The sequence below is a fragment of the Notothenia rossii genome (assembly GCF_949606895.1).
Source record: "Notothenia rossii genome assembly, chromosome: 3".
NCBI classification, from domain to species: domain Eukaryota; kingdom Metazoa; phylum Chordata; class Actinopteri; order Perciformes; family Nototheniidae; genus Notothenia; species Notothenia rossii.
The window spans coordinates 32,250,310-32,270,330 of NC_136901.1; the positions used below are offsets into that span (position 1 = coordinate 32,250,310).

The 20,021-nt window shown below is 42.0% G+C and overlaps 1 protein-coding gene across 3 annotated transcripts in view; it reads left to right on the plus strand.

The window, feature by feature from the left end:
* Positions 1-194: 194 nt before the first annotated feature.
* The window catches only part of LOC307033205 (protein Dok-7-like), a 34,940-nt gene continuing 15,113 nt past the window's right edge, over positions 195-20,021 (plus strand). Inside the window, exons 1-9 of one of the 3 annotated variants that reach the window (XM_079671587.1) lie at positions 195-381; positions 477-522; positions 1,836-2,066; positions 4,991-5,191; positions 11,213-11,332; positions 15,185-15,283; positions 15,620-16,392; positions 19,050-19,098; positions 19,284-19,850. In XM_079671587.1, the coding sequence (XP_079527713.1) occupies positions 328-381; positions 477-522; positions 1,836-2,066; positions 4,991-5,191; positions 11,213-11,332; positions 15,185-15,283; positions 15,620-16,392; positions 19,050-19,098; positions 19,284-19,850 (2,140 nt within the window). In that variant the 5' untranslated portion in view covers positions 195-327. The remainder of the gene's footprint in view (positions 382-476; positions 523-1,835; positions 2,067-4,990; positions 5,192-11,212; positions 11,333-15,184; positions 15,284-15,619; positions 16,393-19,049; positions 19,099-19,283; positions 19,851-20,021) is intronic. The other 2 variants (XM_079671588.1, XM_079671589.1) reach the window with 2 other exon arrangements.

Genomic DNA, 20,021 nt, shown 5'->3' on the forward strand with positions numbered 1-20,021 from the left:
CGCGATGTTGGTAAATTCTTAAAAAACAAAACACCATTTAATTTCGGGTTAAATGTGTTGTAACTGCGTTACTGAGAAGTGTAACGGGTACTATATTACCCACATTTCATTATAAATCCGTTACATTACTACAAAAAAATATTACATTACTGTAACTCCGTTACTTTTGTAATGCGTTACACACAACACTGGATAGTGGTCATGCCTTTTTCCATGTGCCTCTGCTGGGGGGAGTGTGTGCTCCTCCAGCAGGGAGAGAGCAGCTATTTTGAAAGTGACCCCTCATTCAGTCAGCGACTGTGCAGCTGTCAGGAACCATGACTGAAGATGACGGATTCTGTTGTCGTGGAGGGATATGCCAGACTCAGAGATGGAAAAAAGGTGTTTAGCGTGACTAAATTTGCTGACGGTTATGGCAGAAGTACTTTCATCTGTGCTTAAACAAGTTTGTGTGTACTTTCTGCTTTCTTTCACAGTGGAAAACTAGGTGGGTCGTTCTTCGCAAGCCGTCGCCTGTAGCAGGTATAACAGCTTCTTGTTTACACTTCTTTCTTAACGAAATCAAAAATATTCGTAAAGCTTTGATGCAGTTTTTGCACATGTTAGCTATGCCAGTAGACGAAGCTAGCTCGTTAGCAGGTTGAAAATATCAGGTGTGTTTTCCAATAATGACGAGGCCGTGTTCGTGTTCGTTCATTCGGAACTATTCGGGCACAAATAGGGCTCAAACGACTAATAACTTCGGAAATAAAGACAGAGGTTGAAAAAGTTCTCAGGTCTTGCACTTAAGTAGAAGTACCAGAGTGTAGGAATACTCTGTTTCAAGTAAAATTCCTGCATTCAAAATGTTACTCAAATAAAAGTACTTGTATGTTACTCAAGTAAAAGTACTTGTATTGGCATCAAAATGTTGCACCAAGTCTCTGAGAGGAAAAACGTTTTTGCCAAGTACAGTTTCAAAATAGAAGTTGATTTTTAGGAAGTACATTTAAAGTGTAACTTTTTGCCCTGAATTGTTTGTAATTACAGGGTTAAAATGTATCCATGTCATTTTAAATGTGCATTCAAGTGTGTTCAGTTGTTTCACAGTTTCCTGCTGTGTGTGTAGCCTCACCTTGATTTTAACTGTGCACAAATAGTTGTCAGATTTCTTTCCACACAGTAACATTTCTCTTACAAATATTGTGCAGGTTAAAACTGATATACAAACAGTTTTCAAAAATATTTCTAAACATGATCCCATAAGTGTTTTTGACCCTTATTTGAGCCCATCCGCTAATTTAATTTTAAAAGACTCTTCTGCATTTTTAAATGCACCATGAATGTTCTCTCAGTGAATTTGCGTCTGGTCACATTTACTGAAGAGGCTTCAGCTTACATGAAGTTGAGTTCAAGGTTGTCAAAACCTACCTTACATCTTTTAATGTTTTGAAGAACTCTGATTCCCAGTATTAAAGTGTCTGTATTGCATTACACAGAAAGGTTTCTTTTAGATATCTGGTGCTTAGCGTGCTCCACAGGTTATACTGAGGTGAGCGCTGCTCCTCTTCAGATCTTGGATGTCAGTGTTATCACAGCTGTCTGTGCTCATGCCTCAGTTATGCGTGTGTGTGTAGTGAGATGCACACACACAGTGTTGTTTTGTCAGTTGACACTGATTATCTGAAGGTGCCAAAAGACTACAGAACAGCTACTGTGTGTCAGAAGAATACTTTATTATTATTTGACGATGGACTTTCATGTATTTAAACAGTTTCCAGTTGTTTTCAGGGATCTGCTGCTTCTAAAATAATGCAAAAATGTGACGTTGACATGTACGTACTTTCTGATTCCAGACTGCCTAGTGCTGCTGGTTTTTAAAGACAAATCCGACAAAGCTCAGGGCAACAAGGAGAGGGCCAGTGTCACCTTGGAGGAGATCTGCGGAGTGGAAACGGGACAGTGGTTTGAAGGAGTGGCGTTCACTCTCACCATCCTCTGCCTCAACCAGACTGCTCTACTGGGCTTCGATAGCAAAGAGGCCCTGCAGGCGTGGGACGCCCGCCTACGATACAGCCTCGGAGAAGGTGAGGATTTACAGCCGTGCTACAGCTTTGTTCGCTTAGTGTTTAATTTCCGGTACTCAAAACAATTCAAGATGAATCTCTATACTATAATAAAAGCGGTTCTCAACAAGTGGATTAATTCATTCATCATGCTGTCAGCAGAATGAATATGTATATGCATATATATAATGAATATATGAATATATCCCGGGGCCTGATTTATGAATCCTTAGGTACGTCCACACAGCAGCTTTAAAAAAATCTTCCAACGCTTCTCTGCCCATTGACTTTGAATTGGGGTGACGTCAGTTTGCCTCGCTTTTCGCCGAACTGCATTGTGGGGAAGCAAAGCGAAGATTTCCAGGATTTTCAGGATTGACAGACATTGTTCATTTTCTATATTCCTAAAAATGGAGGAGAAATTAGTTATTGCGGTAGAAAAACACCCGGTTCTTTATGACCAGTCCCTATTAACTTACCGGGATACAAACCGGAGGAACCAGGCATGGAGGGAGGTGGTAGAGACAGTGGGTGACACTGGTAGGTTTTCGCCTGTTTTGGGATTTTATATCCAGTTTACTTCATTTAAACATTGCTAGCAAGCATAGACAGTATATTTAGCCAGCATGGAATGTAGCATAAAATAGCACCATAGACATTAATCTCATAAATGTGTGTAGGGGGCGGGAGATTCATGTGATTGGTTGTTGGTCGCGTTGCTCGTAAAAAATAACCCAAGCTTCAGATACGCCCACCTCCAAGATCTTTTAAAAGCTGCTGTGTGGACGTACCGTTACAGGTGAACCCCAGAATACCTTGCAGCAAGTGAAACAAAGGCAGGAAACGGGTGGAGAGCTTTGAAGCACCGTTATAGGAAAGCTGCAATTATTTTTGACTGATGATTCATTGAAGAAAGGAACTACTTTGTACATATTTCTATTTATTATTCTGATAAGTTGATGTTTGTGCGTCTTTTGACTTGGCAAGCCAGTTTATTTGTGACGTTTCTGTCGCTGTATGAATGTCTTTTCAATTGCTGTTGACCCTTTTAACACATTTCTGGTCCTATATGATTTTTCCATCAAACAACATTTATATTAAGATAAGAGAAGATGGACTTTTATTAATCCCTCGTGGGGAAATTGTTTCTCTGCATTTGACCCATCCTAGTGTTAGGAGCAGTGTGCTGCCATTTTGAACGGCGCCCGGGGAGCAGTGTAGGGAACGGTGCCTTGCTCAGGGACACCTCTGCACTTGGTCTTGGCGGGACTTGAACTGGTGACCTTCCAGTTGCCAAACCAACTCCCTATCGACTTCGCCACCACCGCCCCTGATTACTGATTCAGTACACTTAAAAATGGACAAACCATCCCCTAAAACAGCTATTGTCACCCTGTCATACACTTCTGCTATGTTCACTTTATCTAACCCTAAACTAAGTCATTTGCTTCATGAAAGTGCTAATGATCTTTTAGTAAATCACACCTGGGGAATAGTCAGTAAAAAAATCGTTTTAAAGGTTTATTACAAGGTTTTAGAAATGATCGCACCTGAATTTAGTTAATATATCCATGCTCTATGGATCCATTGTGTGCAAGTTATATAAAAGATAAACAAATAGGTGCTAAATATAGCATTGGACTGTCGAGCTGGTGGTCAGACTCCAGCTGAATGTTAAAGCAGTCACTAATGACAGTGCTACGGGACCTGCCTGTGGGGTAGAGGACATGGTGCTAGAGACAAATTGCATAGCAGTTGTTCCTTCTCATTGGTAAATATATGTGTTTGCTTGCCTGTATGGATGCTCCTGTGTCTGTGTGTTTTGAGAAAGCTAGATTATAGTGTGTCCAGCTATTGGAAATGTCACCTGCCAGACTGTGGGCTGAGGGCCACTGTGGGCACAGCTTTTGTTGTTCTTTGGGACAACATATTAATCTTCCTTAACCTGAGTAATGACATGACGCATCCTGTCAACATTTCCTCATCATCGCCTCTTATCAGCCTCACCTGCAGTGCGGAGTTAGCTTAGCGCAGTTAAAGTCTTAAGAGCCATTGGGAAACACCACACATGAGTTAAATAAAGTTTCACAAACTCACAGGCAGAAACACAAATGCACTTGTTTCTAATTTGACATGCTGTTTTCCTCATTGGTTTCTTAGAAGCAACATGACACAGATGTTTGCGAGGCTGTGATTGATTGCATTGGGCTTTAGATCTGAGTTCACAGTTAGCTCGCTGATCTCACTCTCTGTGTGTGCAGCTGTTTCTGCTTTTAATTGAGGAATGAAATCAAAACCATGCTGAAATAATCATTTTTAAGGACACTGTGTATCTGTCCCATGTGAAGACTAATTGCGGCTAATTTCTGCCTGGACTCAGTTCCCCTGCATGTCAATGGATTCTGACAGAAGTCCCGGCAGTTTGTTAGGCAGAGCTTGAACACACCATAATGCGAGTCAATAGTACCTCTGATTAGGCTGCTAACAGATGACGTGACCAGCCTTCTTCCCGACGACTTCAACATGCATTTGTTCTCTTTACAATATAGGGAAACATCGAATTAAAATGTACTTACCGGTATATAATATCGCAAATTACACATTTGTCTCAAAAGGTCAGTCCCGTAGACTTTCAATATTGAGTTAACTGCACGTCTTCCAAATGTAACAGCTGAACAGGGGATACCGTTATTTATTTTTCATGAAAGGTTTACGATATCTGCCAAACAGCACCTTCTAATTTCAGTGAGTCAATGTCTTATTTGACCAAGTTATTATGGGGCAGTTCAAGCACATGTACATAACAGTACATGTAAGCTTAGCAGTTGCATGGAAATGGTCATAAACGTGTGACAAGCGTGTGACAATTGTTAGATAATGTTCTAAGTCTTGCATTGAAGCTGTTTGCCTTTCTCCATGATTGAACCATTTCTCTGTTTGCTTAGTTCACAGATTCAGTGTTGGAGTCTTACCGGGGACCAAGCTGGAGAGTGGGCCTGCGACCCTTCATCTGTGCAACAACCTGCTGGCTTTAGCCCGGGACGTCCCGCCTGCTATCATCGGACACTGGAACCTCCCAGACCTGCGCAGATATGGACCCATACCCAACGGATTTGTGTTCGAGGGAGGGACAAGATGTGGTTACTGTAAGTCTATAACCTTTATGTTGTTGCTCTCATGCTACATTTGGATGTGTTTTAGTTTTCGGTCATTAACTGGGATTCTGTGTTTGGTAGATGGTTTTTCAATACATCAGGATCATTGGTTATTTGGCTGTAACAGCACACTTTTGTTTGGGAAGCATGAGATAGAACTAAAGAAATTATAAGAACTGTGAAAGTTTAATGAGCATTGCACATTCAACACCTAAAATACAAGTGTTTAGAACATGTAAGATTAAAAAAACAACACAATAGACAATTCACCAACTTTCCCCCACCTAGCATTCCCTTGCACGGTACCTGGCAATCTCACAAGATAATGCAAATATTAATCTTGTCAGGATTCTAATAATGCAGATTTTTTTTGGACAGTCAGGAAAACAAAACCGCTATCCTCCTTCTGGTTTGGTTGCCCAATGGTTGACGCACTTCCATTGTGCTGTTAATGGAGGGTTTATTTTCTTGGCAGAAAGTTCCCAATGGGGAACCACTTTCAGCTGATGATGTTATTACAGCCATTACATTGTGCAATCAAAATGTACTTCACACTGATAAGTTCATTTAGCTAATGCTGCTTTAAAATAAGAGATATAAGAGCACAAACTGTTGAATCATATTGGAACATCAACATCTTCACCATGCCATGACAACAATGTCTGTTGGAAACATCGGGTTGCATCAATAGAGGCTAATAGCTGAACAAATGTGAATCTGCGCTGTGCTTTTCTTATGTCTCTCTCCAACCAACCAAATAATAACTGTCTGTGATTCAAGATGATTCATTTGTAGCTTTTATCCAGCAGCGGCGCTGAAAGGGAGGCTTCTTACCGGTACCATTACGTTGTGGAAGACTCAGATAAATACACGCTGTACAGCCAGTTAGAAGGCTGAAGGGCTTTTGCGAAAAATTTTATCTGGAGCTGCTTTTTATGGAGTCGCTTTGATCCATTAGGAGATATCAGAATGGCAGAGCGTGCAATTACTTGTTACCCTGCCTTGTGAGATGGGTCATGTACCCCTGGTGGGTCGGTGGCTGTTAATCAGAGCCCATACATGTCATAATGATCCTGGAAATGTTGATTTCGTTTGTTGTGCTTAGTTGGCATTATTCTACTTAGGGCTGCACGATATTGAAAAAAAATGACATTGCGATATTTTTTTCCCCTGCGATATATATTGCGTTTTTTTAACCATATTTAGCCGGATGAAGGATTTTAGTCACGGATGTCTGGATCTTAACTGGTACACTCATCATACTTTAAGTCATGATCTAACATGTCATGATATGTTGCATGTTGCTTACCCTCAAATAAGGGGGTTCAGCTGTGAATGAAGAAGAGAAGAACCTTTTTGTATCCAAAATAGTTCCAGATGGCAGATGTTGCTTTTCTTTTTGGAAGTAAATCTTCATTCTCGCCGGTATTGTCCTCCTGACTGCGCCTCGCTAATTTTTTACCGGTGTTTTGATGGTCTGCAAAATAGTGGGGCGGGGCCTGCTGTGATCTGATCAAGAATGATTCTGATTGATGGTTTGCTGTGCATGCAGAGCCAGCATGTCACTCACTCAAGTACCCCTGACATGAGAGCCGCGCAAGTTTTCCTTTTGTAGCAAGCAGCACAATAATTGTAACATGACGTGTTTGAGTTAATGTACCTACTTAATATCGCACGTCCTAAAAGAAAAAAACAAAACAATTTTTTTTTTTTTTTATAAAATCGCACAACCCTGTGATGTGAATACATGCGCATATCACGGTTATCGCCATGACACGATATATCCTTCAGCCCTAATTCTACTATTACTTGGAGCGGCAGAAGCTACAGATTTCAGCCATTTATCCAACACCTAAAGTTATCCATTTTAACTCATTTGTTTACTTACTACTTAGTTTTTCTGCAATCTTAATCCCAGCACACAGTGTTAAAATATGACACCTGACAAATGGGAAAACCAAGGCTAGTCCTGTGCCGTCCTTCTCTAATAGCTGGTTGTTGTTATTTATTGTGACATTAAATATACTTCAAAGTCTCGCATTTTTAATACTATTTTTGTATTTTCCTGCTAAAAAACTGATGCTCCACTCTCTTGTAGCCACAGTAAAATCAGTTGTACCCCGGTAGGGAATCACTTTAAAACAACGGTTGGTTCCAACTTGCAGTTTAGTGTGGAAGAAATTGACTGGCCTCTCCTCTAACTCATCCAACACCAATTGACCCAGTCCTTATTGTCTAACGATTGCGCCCATGCTCATGTGACTGAATGGGCCCAAAGCCCTGTTTTAAAAAAACGTGTGGAGAGCCTGTAGCAGCAGATTCATTCATTGTGCCAAAGTGAGATGTTTAGCTATTACATATAATGTGAAATATGGGCTATCGGTTATTACATTTACCAATATGAGTAATTGTCAGCCAGATGACGCAAGTGGCACTAAGACATTTTTCACTTGTCCTCGTTAATGTCGTCCTCTCTGACTCATTGAATTTAGCATTAGTAAAACAGCTGCTTCATGACTGGAGGAAATGATTCAGTCTGCGAGATTCCCCCCTGCTGTGCCCAGAATGCAACATCATGCCTCATGTCAGAGGAGTTGTTTTTGAGAAACAGAAGTTACCCCTCAGTTATAACAGCTCTGTCTGCGTGCCCCTGTGATCGGGTAGAACATAGTTTACATCTTGTAACAGACGTGAAACCATTAAAGCAGAGACGGGTGCATGTCAACACCTGGAGGGGGGAGAGGGGCTGACGTGGGGGGGGGGCACAGACATCAGAGCGTTGCGGACACGCCATGACCCTGCTGGAAACATGACACTCCAGTATGGCAAATATGATTTATTCAGCTCCATTGAATCTCCAGCAGAGGATCTTGGATAATATGAACACAGTCAGACATCACAAGCAACGTGTGCAAAGAAAAAGAGCAAAAACCGAAGCGAGTGTGTGTGAGTGTGTGCGTGAAGATGTTGGAGTGTTGAAGGGCGCGCATTCCTGTGACATGTAATCTCTGCACAGTTTATCCACCGCAGAAGGAGGAGTTGTGTAAGGGGGTTGGACATGTCGCTTTTGGTTGTAGCTTCATTTGTCTGACCTTTGGTCCATGTCCTGCTAGAGTTAACTCTTAAATGGTTCTGGTTTTTGAGTCGTAAATGCAAGTAGCCAAAGTGTGCTGGAAATACACTCTTGATATAATGGCTCAAATAATGAATCGGATGGAGAATGATAGACGGGAAATGAATCCGCCACAAGTCGGACATTCAAATGGATTTATGCATTTAAAAGGTGTTGGGAAATTGCATCATTACAGCAGTCGAATCACACATCAATGACAGGAAAAGGTGAAGAAAATAGAATAATAAATTACTTAAAATCTTAACTACAAACTTATCCAGCATTACAAATTACATTATCATACTAGATTATCAAAGTACAAATGCCAAACATTTCCTGGCTCCAGCTTTTGAAATTAAAAGATGTTCTGAAATGGAAATGACTGTTTTTTCCCCTTATTTCAGTTTTTAATTTGACTTAATTTATTCCTTGTAATAAAAAGAAAAAGTAGTTGAAATGAATATGATTGCAGCCTGATTCAAATTGTGTGCATGGATGCGTTTGCTGCTGTGAAAATGGAAAGACCACCCTTTGCTCTTATGAAGACTCTTAGCTAGTTTACATTTCCCACTCCCAAACACAACCTCCGTCACTTTGTTGTGATGCTGTGTTCTATCACCTGAGGGGTCTGTGTGAGTGGTTACTGTTTCTGCTCAGAATCACTGTTAAACTGGTAACTATGAGCCCTGCCACCTGTCCTTTGTTTTGCTTTGAGTTCTCTTTGGTAGCTTTTGGCCGTGCGCTTGATGTTCAGTCACCTGCTAGCAAACGCATGAAATGAGACGAGGCGTTACTCCTCATAAGGAAAAGAGCCCATGGTCTAACCGCAGTAGTCTCTCACAGAGGGAGGACAGTATCAAATGAAATGCATCACTTTATCTTAATTAGATCCACCTCAGCAGGTGATACATCTTCAATTTGGACAGGTGAAGACATTTGTGCGGATTTTACTGCTGACCTCTGGCCCTGCTGACTGAGGGGTGGGATGGGAATGTGATTGACGCCAGCTTTCACATGGGTGGTCCCAAGAACAGGGCGACACAGCGACTCTTAAATGGTGACACCTCGTAATGGGAAGCCAGTTGTATTGTCACAGGGCGTCAGGTGACCTCTGAGGAGCGTGACCTCTTAACCTCTGCATTCTTATTTCTCCTTTGATGACATTCTAAATTGATATAAAAGACAAATGAATATAATCACAAGTGCAGAGTATCAAACCTCAATACAAACAGGTATTAAAACATTATTAAGTAATGAATGCTTGGCCAGATCTGCTTACTTATTCTTTGATTATATAATCTTGTTTTGATGTTCTAGAATGGTAAAACCCCCATATGGCCCTTTTTAAAGGTCACATGTCATGGCCATTTCCACTGATCATAATTCCATTGTTGAGGTATACTAAAATAGAAAAATACTCTGCAATTTTCTAAACTCACATTGGTTTCGCATTCAGCATCTCTGTAAAGTATGTGTATTCAGCAGTATTCATTTTCTCCAGTAAACGGCTCGCTGCAGCTCCCCCCCCCCCCCCCCACCCTCCGTGATTTCCTTGTTTAGCGATACACAGCGAAACACATTCAAACTCAACCTGAACACACACAAAGCCACAGCCGAAATAAAAACAATAAGTGTGGCTTGATATTGAGTAAGAAAAAGGTTTATAGATTGATAAACGCTGTGAGAATGGGTCTGCAGAGAGAATTTTGCGTGATCCCAACTGTCTGTTATCAGCCTGCAGCAGGGAGCAGAAATCAGCAGGGCTGCCTGCACTGAGTGTGTGTGTGTGGATTGGTCAATTTGGACCAATCAGCGGGGGCTTAACGTAACGGCTACGCGGACGTAACATAACGGCTCCACGGATTGGCCCATTTAGTTCCGGGTACGTGCTTACGAAAGCACGTACCCGGAAGAATCAAATGACGATGACGTCATGATGACGTTTCACCAACGAAGCGTTTTGGGGAGGTATTTTCTGTTTTAGAGTTTTACAGAAAAATATACTCCTACAAATACACAGAACACAAGGGGACGGGTAATAACCGGAAAAGCATGACATGTCACCTTTAAGATTTTGTAGAAAAAAACACGCTTTTATTTCTCCAAGAAAGGTACTTTGAATAGATGATTTTAGTATTCGCCCAAACAGAACAATAACACAATTTAATCTATTCAACAGAAAACGAACCGGCAAATATTTTATATTTAATCATTTTTCATAGAAAGCTTTGAAAGCAGCATGGCTTGAGGGACATCAGTCGATCGGTTGCTCCGGACTGAAGTGTTAATTTAATGGATCAGCATTGTTGATTATTCCTAATGACTTCAGGGGACAAGAGGTAGACGTCAGATGTAGAACCACCCAGTAAATGATGTTGTGAATAATAGTCATATAATAATAGTGGCAGGTACATCAATAACATTGGCGCTACAGTTCAAGCATTTCAAATGATACACATTTCTTGTGATATATTTCTTATTTATTGCCTCTTGTAAGGCAAGTTTATTTATATAGCACTTTTCAACACAAGGCAATTCAAAGTGCTTTACAAAAATCAAAGACATTAAGAGCATAAAACACATTAGAAACATTAAAAAGCAAAGATAATAAAACATGAATAACACGGGTACATGAATAAAAGTTACAGTGCAGTGTAAGATGTGAATAGCTCAATTACAAGCAGCCTGGATTTAAAAGAGTTGCAGCGGACCTGCAGGTTTCTGGGAGCATATTCCAGATATTTGGCAATATCCCTCACCAAATTCTCACATTCCTCTACCCCTCCACCACCTGTTTTAAGACTTCCCTCATGACTGTTTGATTTAATAAAATTGTACTAATTACAGTATATCTGTTGCTGCAAATCTATCGTGACACTGATAAAGTGTGCTCTCTACAGGGGCCGGTGTGTTTCTGCTCTCGTCTGCTGAGAGCGAGCAGATCAGCTTTCTATTCGACTGCATCGTCAGAGGCATCTCCCCCACCAGGGGCCCGTTTGGACTGCGGCCCGTCCTGCCAGGTCAGTACCGGAGCTGTTTCACTGGAGAGGACATGAGAAGCAACAGGGTGTCAGAGATCTATAGAGACAGGGAACGTTAAGTTTAAGTGCTATTCTTTAAAGAGAACGTGGGTCTTCATGTGAGGCTTATTCAGTTAATGGATAGCCTCGCTGTTGCCAAGGAATATCAGCAAACACTTAAGTCAACACTTTCCATTTAAACTGAATCAAAGCGTGCACGGCTCCCCTCCGGGGCCTCCAGGAACTGTCAGAGCTACGACTGCTGCCTTCCTAGAATCCAACCCTTTTTGGCAGAATGAGTCAGACGATTCCTCCGCTGATGGATGTGCTTTGAAGTCACCAAATTATGACTGACAGATACTATTTATGTAATTGGGTTACCATAAGCAGCAATTTATAACTGTAGTCAAACATCCTAACCCCTGACTTAAGTGTACCGGGGTGCGTATAGAGCTTAGGGTCACCTTATACACCAGTGAGAGGATGACTACTGTACTAACTGTGGTTAAGGCAGCAAATTGAATTGTAGTCTATGTATAGTGGAGGATATAGTGCTGGGGGGGGGCTGCGTTCCAAATAGCCATTATGTTTTTTTTAACCTCGTATTACAGCATGGTTGTCTGGCAAGATTACAATTTGTCAAGGTGCCAGGCACACTCCTTGAATGATAGACAATGACTCAATGTGTGGACATCATGATCTCCATTTGGTAATACTTGAAAAGGTTTTGCAAAGATAATAGAGTGGAATATTTCTAAACTTTCTGTGTAACAGTAAAGTTCGTTTTTATAATGAGCTTCAGCTGAGGCTCGTCCTCCGCTATTCTCCTGCCATTGGGAAAACCCGACGGAGAGACTAGTTTACTTTCTAAAAGTTGTCTTTTTCACTGCAGTTCCTCTGTGATTCTGTAACAGGGCTGAAAGCGGAATAGAAAATGAATCCTTAATAGGATACTCAATTTTGTAATTTGCATTTTTCAAGCACAAATTGCAGCCTTCACCTGGCTCCAGATTCACAATACTGAAGATTGGCTGCTTCTCTTTGTGTTACGGGATTGAACGTGGGGTTTGGGTTGTTGAGCAGGAAAAGCTCATATTTGGAAAAACATCAGTGTAGTCTCAGGGAAATTGTGTTTAGCGTTATTCACAATTTTCGGAGTTAATCCACCTATTAGTCAAATTTATAACAACACACTTATAATGAAGAATAATAGAGCCCATGTTCCTCCTCAACTTTGAAGTGAATCTTATTCTTGAATTCAAACCTGCTATTAATAATGGGGCTTAAGATGGGAAAAGAACAAAAGTAATGACGAATCAACAGAGAGAATTATCACTCGACTTTAAAATCCTCTACTCTATGGAGAGTTTTGCTGTCTTCTTCTAAACACTGGTTTGATATTATTTTCAAATGTCTCTATTGACCATCCCTGTTCCTTATCTATCTAATACTTTTATTTTTCGTAATTTTACCAGCTTGGATGCCAGGTCTAATATTACTAAAGCTGTGAGACATGTTCTGTTCTCCTGCTGTCCACTTTAACACTTTGATTTTCAACACAAGAAAAAAGAAAGAAATCTCTCCCAGAGTGCCACTCAACAGAGAGCTTCCCACGCACGCGGGGCCTCGTGGATATTCTGGTTTTCACACATCTCGCCGCCCAATCACAGGTTGAGCTCATACTCCTATTATTGTGCTGCGTAGTAGAATAAATAGCAGGGAGGATGTCGAGGCGAGAGCGAGGGGTCAAAAACTTGCTTCACACCTGCAGGAGCAGCCAAAGACTCCTAATCACTCCGAGCATGTATGTAACCTCATCCCCAGCATTCCACTGCTGCCCCCCCCCCCCCCCCCCCCCCCCCCTTCATATCGTACTCAGCCCCCCACCACTCTTGTGTCTCTCACTTTCTCACCTGGTAGTCTGTGTCTCTGTTCCTGACTACATTTCTCCGCCTCTGTTCTCATGAATTGCCTTGATGTTTGCTACCCTCCATGCTGTACTGTATCCACCTCTCTTTGCCTCTCATTACTTAACTAGTAATCAAGCCATATGGAATAAACATTAACATGGCTGCTTCAATATAAAGAGGAGAATGTATATAACTAGGATTCCTTTCAACCAAGTTCATTTTATGTATGTAGCTAAGTTCCATTTGCTTCCAATCTTAATGCTAGGCTAACCAACTGATGGCTATAGCTTCATATTTAACATCAGATGAGTCGTATTTCCCAAAATGTCAAACTGTTCCTTTCAAACTAGTATTTTATAAACTATTTCATGATTGGTGATTACAATTCTATCCTCCTATTATAGTTGTTTTAGTGTCTGTGTATTTCCTCCTTATCTCATAACCGCAGACATGTAGGGAGGAGTGTTGTTTGCAGCAGCCAAAACAATCCTATTTTGGTCGGAGGGGAGGAGGCGTTAGTCTAAAGGAGCTTAGCCAGGATAAGTAAGCCCGAGAAATTCATTGTGTGATAGGCCGGGACACCTGTCAGTCAAACATATTACCCCAGTCCTCTGATCTCATGGCTGTTCTTTGGTCATGCTGGGAGGCTGTTGGTTGCACAGGGAAACCTTCTTAAAAGGCGTGAGGGTGTCATATGAGACTGATGACTCTCACTCAGCTGGTTATCAAACAGCATCAGTAAGTGGAGATGCTGTGGGAAACTTTGATTTCATTTTTCACAGCTTTTGAGTCCCAGCAGAGGCAGAACAATACCTTTCGGTTGCAGCCATGACAACCAGTGTGAAATGATTATAAATCTTCTGGCACATTTTGTACTATTCGATTTACATGCCACACCGAGCCTTTGAAAGCACCAAGATACATTTTTGTCCGAATGTAATTAAAAAATGTAATAAAAAATAATGAGAAACACATCTAGTTATGAGAAAAAACATTGATTTAATCAGAACGCTCTCGCTAGAATTTACAAGTGTAATAGTAAAACATTTAATATGATCCTCTAAACTACACTGTAGATAGTGTTCCTTTGGACAAGTACATTTCCTGAACACGTGAAGCTTTATTAACTGTTTGAATTGTTGAGATGCACGTTTGACAAATGAAGGACTTGCTTTTTGGCAAAAAATAGGGGGACAAAGAGCATTCGTCTTTTAGTTTAGGATGGAACTGCAACAGGAAGTTAAAAGAAAATTAAAATCAACATGCAACTTAATGAGACGAGGGACACTAATGGCACTAATCTTTTTTTTAATTTGAGAACAGTGTTGTGTGCTGCTGTGTAAATCAATCCTCCACATGAAGGAATTCGGTGTCATTACCACGTCACTGCTGCGGGGTCGAGGGAAAGTATCGATCCAGTTTTAAAGTTGACCTTGGTGGTGGCGGGTACATGAGATCCTTGAACAGCACGAGCAGCAGAGCGCGTACCGACACAGCCACGTGGCAGCGCTAAAAATAACCCTGTATGTTGCATAACTACTGCAAGGTGTTCCCCTGTGTGACCCTCTTTACGTCCCTGTTATGCTCATAGGACAAATCATAGTACACAACACTCCTGGCAAAGTGCTTGTAAGTTAGTCTTTTCACTAACATCTTGTTGCTCACATATTATTCAACTATATTGTGAGTGAGACCCTTGTGGTTCAAAGTGTCCCTTGTTGTTGTTGGATGTGTTTCCACAGCTGTGCCTCAGAGTCCTCGGCTGCGTCTCTTTTGATCCCACGTCTCAGTGACAGTAGCAAGACATGCTAAACTTACCGTGTCGTCACTTATTTACTTTGACTGCGCTAATTTAAGGTCTGCTGTTTTAAGTCTGTAGATTTCTATATATATATATATCAATTAAGCCTTTGTGACTTACTCGTTGATGTTCTCCATACAGACCCCAGTGGCAGTCAGACGAATTCGGAGGAGAAGTTGAACCATGACGCCCAGGAGCTGGAGAAACGGCTGAGCATGCTCTCTCACCGGAGCAGCACAGGTACAGCATGTTACTGCGGTTTAAAAGTTGGAGCTGAAGCTAAAAGTGCTCTGAATATATATCCCTACATTTAATAACCATCCCAAAGCACACATGATCATTCTTTCACTGCAGTGACCTCTGTTCCACACCAAAACATAATGATGCTGCACTTAACATTTCAATTAAGTTAGAATCGTCAGTTCTCTCACATGTGATGTATTATTCATGTTATGTTATGAATACATGATAAATGATGTTGTGATGCTTTATCTATGCTTAGTTGATTATAAAAAGTTGTTTTGTTACAGTTGAATACATTCATCAAAGTGTCGTTGATGTTGTTTGTCTTGGCAGTGTCGTACTGTGCGTCTGCCGGGGGGGACGACCGCAGCATGTCCGGCTCCTCGGACGCTTCAGACACCAGCCAATCAGAGAGCAGCATGAGCAGCCGGATGGCCATTTGGACTGAGCCGTCCTCCAACCCATCTGATAGCGTCGGCCATGTTGGAGCTAAACTGGCGTTACAGAGCATGGAGAAGCTCTCCGTCACCCAGGGGGGGGTGACCCGGCCCGCCCCAAAGACCCCCCGGCCGCTCCAGGAGATCGGCCGTCAGAGCTCTTCTGACAGCGGCATCGCCACCGGCAGCCACTCCTCCTACTCGGGGAGCTTCTCCTCCTACACAGGCAGCCTGGACCTCCCCCCCGGGGAGGACTTCGGCTCTGTGTTCAGCCTGCCCCCCCACTTGGCTCAAGACCTGAGCCCCTGTACTTGCTCCGCTGCACCTGCACATGAATACCGAACACCTTCATCACTGAGGTATCTGTACGACAGCCCCAGGAGTGTGCTACAGGAGGGGCGTGGGGGGGCCACGGCCAGAGACAATGAACCCTCCACGCTAACTAAGGACGCTCCTGCCTCTCCAGGCCCAACAACAGACTCAGCACAGGGGGATCAAAGCAGCGCCAAGACCCCCGAGGGTCACTCGGAAAACACTGACGCACAGTCAACAAATGTACAACTAGACGGCCCCTCAGAGGAGAGCAAGAAAACCAAGGTGACGCCCTCTAGTGACACATCGGTCCCCAAAACCATTGTGACCATCTGCTCCGTTTGTGGTGGATTTAAGGTAAGCAGAAATATATTTATGTTGTTTATGTCGTTCTTCTGCCAGCTCAGATATAAGTGAACCTATATTCTCGTCATCAGTCTGTTTGCCTCTAAACGTACCTTTTTAAAGAAAGCAACAGGATTCAAATGTTCTCCTGAGCACACTGCTGTATAACTCCTGTTGTTCAGCAGCAGCTTGTGTGAGCAGGCGCTCTCCTCATTGTATCATCTGTTCCATCGCCCGCTGTCAATAGGACCTTTGCGTTCGGTGTCAAAACAACCTGCAGTCCCATGGTCCGTCTGTTTAACAAGTGAGGGTTTCAGCAGCTAATTTAGTTTGACTCTGTCACTGTATCAAGCTGATTAAGATCTTGTGAGTGCCGTTATTCACTTCCTCTACATCCATTTTATTTCTTGATTCAAAACTGTTCGGCAAAAGGTTTGTGTTATCTCCAAACTGAATGTCGTCCAAATGTATGTAGGGCTTTTATACCAACGATAAATAGGCTTTAAGGTAAAACATCTCCATATTAACCATGAGGTTCGGTTGTCTCCAAGGTAGGTCGTGGTGTTCCGGAGATGTCTCCTTCATTCATATTTGTTTGAGGGCAGGGACTAATAATCACTTTCATTATGGGGATTTTGTGCTGAATCGTTTGGTCCATTAAATGACAGAAATGACTTACAAATGCCCATAAACATTTTGTAATTCCAAGTTCACATATTGAAATATTTTGTTTTGAGATGCCAACAATTCAAAACCCAAAGATATCTAGATAAATAAATGTCTAAGAATATAGGCAAATATTCACATTGCATTACTGAACCCAGAGGTAAAAAAAAACATAAAATCTGCTATAAAAATAGTTAACGACTAATTTTCTGACAATCACTATTACAATAATTTACTTATTGTTTAAACTTTACCTTGTTTTTTTTATGTTTGTGATGAATAGTCTTACATCATAAATACCAGTTTTATATTAATAGTTTATTTTTCGGTGTAGTGTAATCGATGTAATTCAGTAGAAACCTGACGCATATTATTAAACCGTATTGCAGAGTTTTGAGGCCGATATTAAACTATACTTTCTTTGGAAATCCTTATCAATACTTCTTTGTCCTGTGTTTCCATATCAGCTGTGAGTTTAGAATACTCCAAACATATAGCCCCCCCTGCTGGCAGTGCATTTACGTAAAAAGGCAAACCTTTATGGATTACCTGAACAAAATGTCCCGTTTCCTTTGTTTCCCTCCAGCCAATCCTCAGTGTAATAAATGAAACATGAGTTCATCAGACAGCAGCAGTGTGGGAGGCATTCATCACACAGTCCGCCCTGTAGTGTTAATGGGCTCACAGTTAAAGGACCAGTTCAAAAGAAAACATATCTACATATATATATTACCTATTAATCTAACAATAGAATACATTGTAACCCCTGTGTCATGACACGTTTCATGTTGCCAGGTCTTGTGAAGTGGGGGGGTGGGTGTAGGATAGAAGGATGGGATTGAATGAATCCAAAATGTTGTGCAACCTGAATTGTCTTCTGTACTGTGTTGTCACGTTCTTGCTTGATTTGCGGGACCAGCGTTGCAGTCGGGAAGAAAAGCAATGAGGAGCGGCAGCTCACCGCACACGTGATTTTCCATCTGGCAGAATCTACAACACATCAGCCCCATTGAACAGCCAGTCATGCCAGCCTATACAACACATGAGGGACAGAGTTTTACTCTGTGTGTGTGTTGCAACTTGCATATTTATTTATTTATTGCACTTGACGCACACACACGCATGGCCTCATTTCCACTGGGGACAGGGGGACATGTCCCCCGCACTTTTCAAAATCCCGTTTGTGTCCCCCCACTTTACAAATATGTTTGGATTATTGAAAAGTATTCATCTTCCTTTCCTCTGAGTGTTGAGAGCTGTATCCATAAATGCATGTTGTGCTCAAAGTGCAACAGATTGATGCATTTAACTTCAACATTTAAAAAAAAAAATCTTCCCGGGGGTGCATGCCCCCGGCCCCCCTAGAGGATGTGAGGTCCACCCCCAAATAAAGCAGGTTAAAATAATTAAATGGAATACATTTTCTTTTAGTAAACACTGCAAACGGGTCCCACAGACCCAAACAGCACACAAAGGTTAAAGGTCAGCATATAATAATGTTAAAATGTGCTAAATATTTAATAAGTAAAAGTAGCTCAAGACTTGTTTTTTTTTTTTTAAGTAGCTCTCATCGTAAAAAAGGTTGGAGACCCCTGCTGTAGTACTACATGTTACAGCTGAAAGTACTCCCAAGTAGCGTGTGCTTAACAACACCATGCCCAGCTGTTATAGGAAACATATTTTGCCTTTTTTTTATATGAAAAGTTGGTATTTGTGAACCATTTTCCCAAATGAATATCTTCACTTGGACCAAACCGATTGTCAGAGAGTCTGTGAAAGCGCTGAGAGATGGATCGACGCTCCGTTGGTTTTTCTCTTTTCTTATGGGATTGATGCGAGTTGAATAAAATGGAGATCATTTACAGCCTTTTCCTTCAAAAGGCCCCACGTCTGAACACCAATGTATGCAGGCTTTGATGAGAAGAGGATACTTCATTATTCATCTAATCAACACAGTTTGCATTAAGAATCTCATTTCTGTAATTTTCTGTTTTTCCTCACAGGGAACGCCGTACGTCCCAGTTAGCGGTTCAGCAGCGCCTGCCATACCAGGTGCGTGAAATCAGTCAGATATTCCATACACACAGCATGCATTGATCCTTGCCTGCATGAACAGAGTTGATGCATGTTTGATAATAAACATTCATCATGGGCTGCAGCTCCCTAATTTGATTTTGAGCAGAAATCAAATTGTATTGAGCGTGTATTGCCTCCAGAACATCATATTTTCAACCCAGCAGATCAAAGTGTTGACAAATCACCATGCAGTCCATGCACTAATGCAGCGAGGAGAAGTCTGGAGAAACGGTGTGCCTCTCCTGGCCCTGGAAGCTTCCCCCGCTCAGAGACGCCAGCAGTGAGGACGAGTGAGGATTCACTGCTGCCAAGGAAGGGAAGAGAGAAACCAGCCAGTCTGCCTGCTGAGCTGTTGGGCTCTCCGGAGGTCAAGACTAACAGCCTGAACCTCTATGAGTCAATGAGCCCTAGATTTGAAAATGAGCTCAAATCAGCACCAAAAAGCCCCTGTGTCCCGACCGATCCACAGCCAGACAAGAGACATGCCATCTATGAGAACTGTTTAAAGTGTCGAGCGGACCACTGCCACCCCGCTCCACGGGTCGCACCTTCTGAAATGTTCCGCAACAGGAATACTTCAACCTCCCATACCTTTCCAACTGGCCTGAAGAAAAGCCAAGAGCAGGAAGCAGCTGCTGATGAGGAAGCACTCCGCCAGACTCCCAGCGAGAGATCACAGATCCAGGGTCAGCACGAAGAGATAAATGTTCCCACAGTGGCCATTGAAGGTAAGAGGCCTCTTCTTCAGTCTCCTCTTCTCCAGTCTCCTCTTCTTCAGTTTCCTCTTCAACTCACAACAAAGCCTCCACGATTTATTCGGTGTTCTTTTCCTCTTCAGCCCTTTTTGAAGTGGATCTCTTTGTTCCCTACTTTTGTTCTCAATTTTCCCGCCTGGCTTG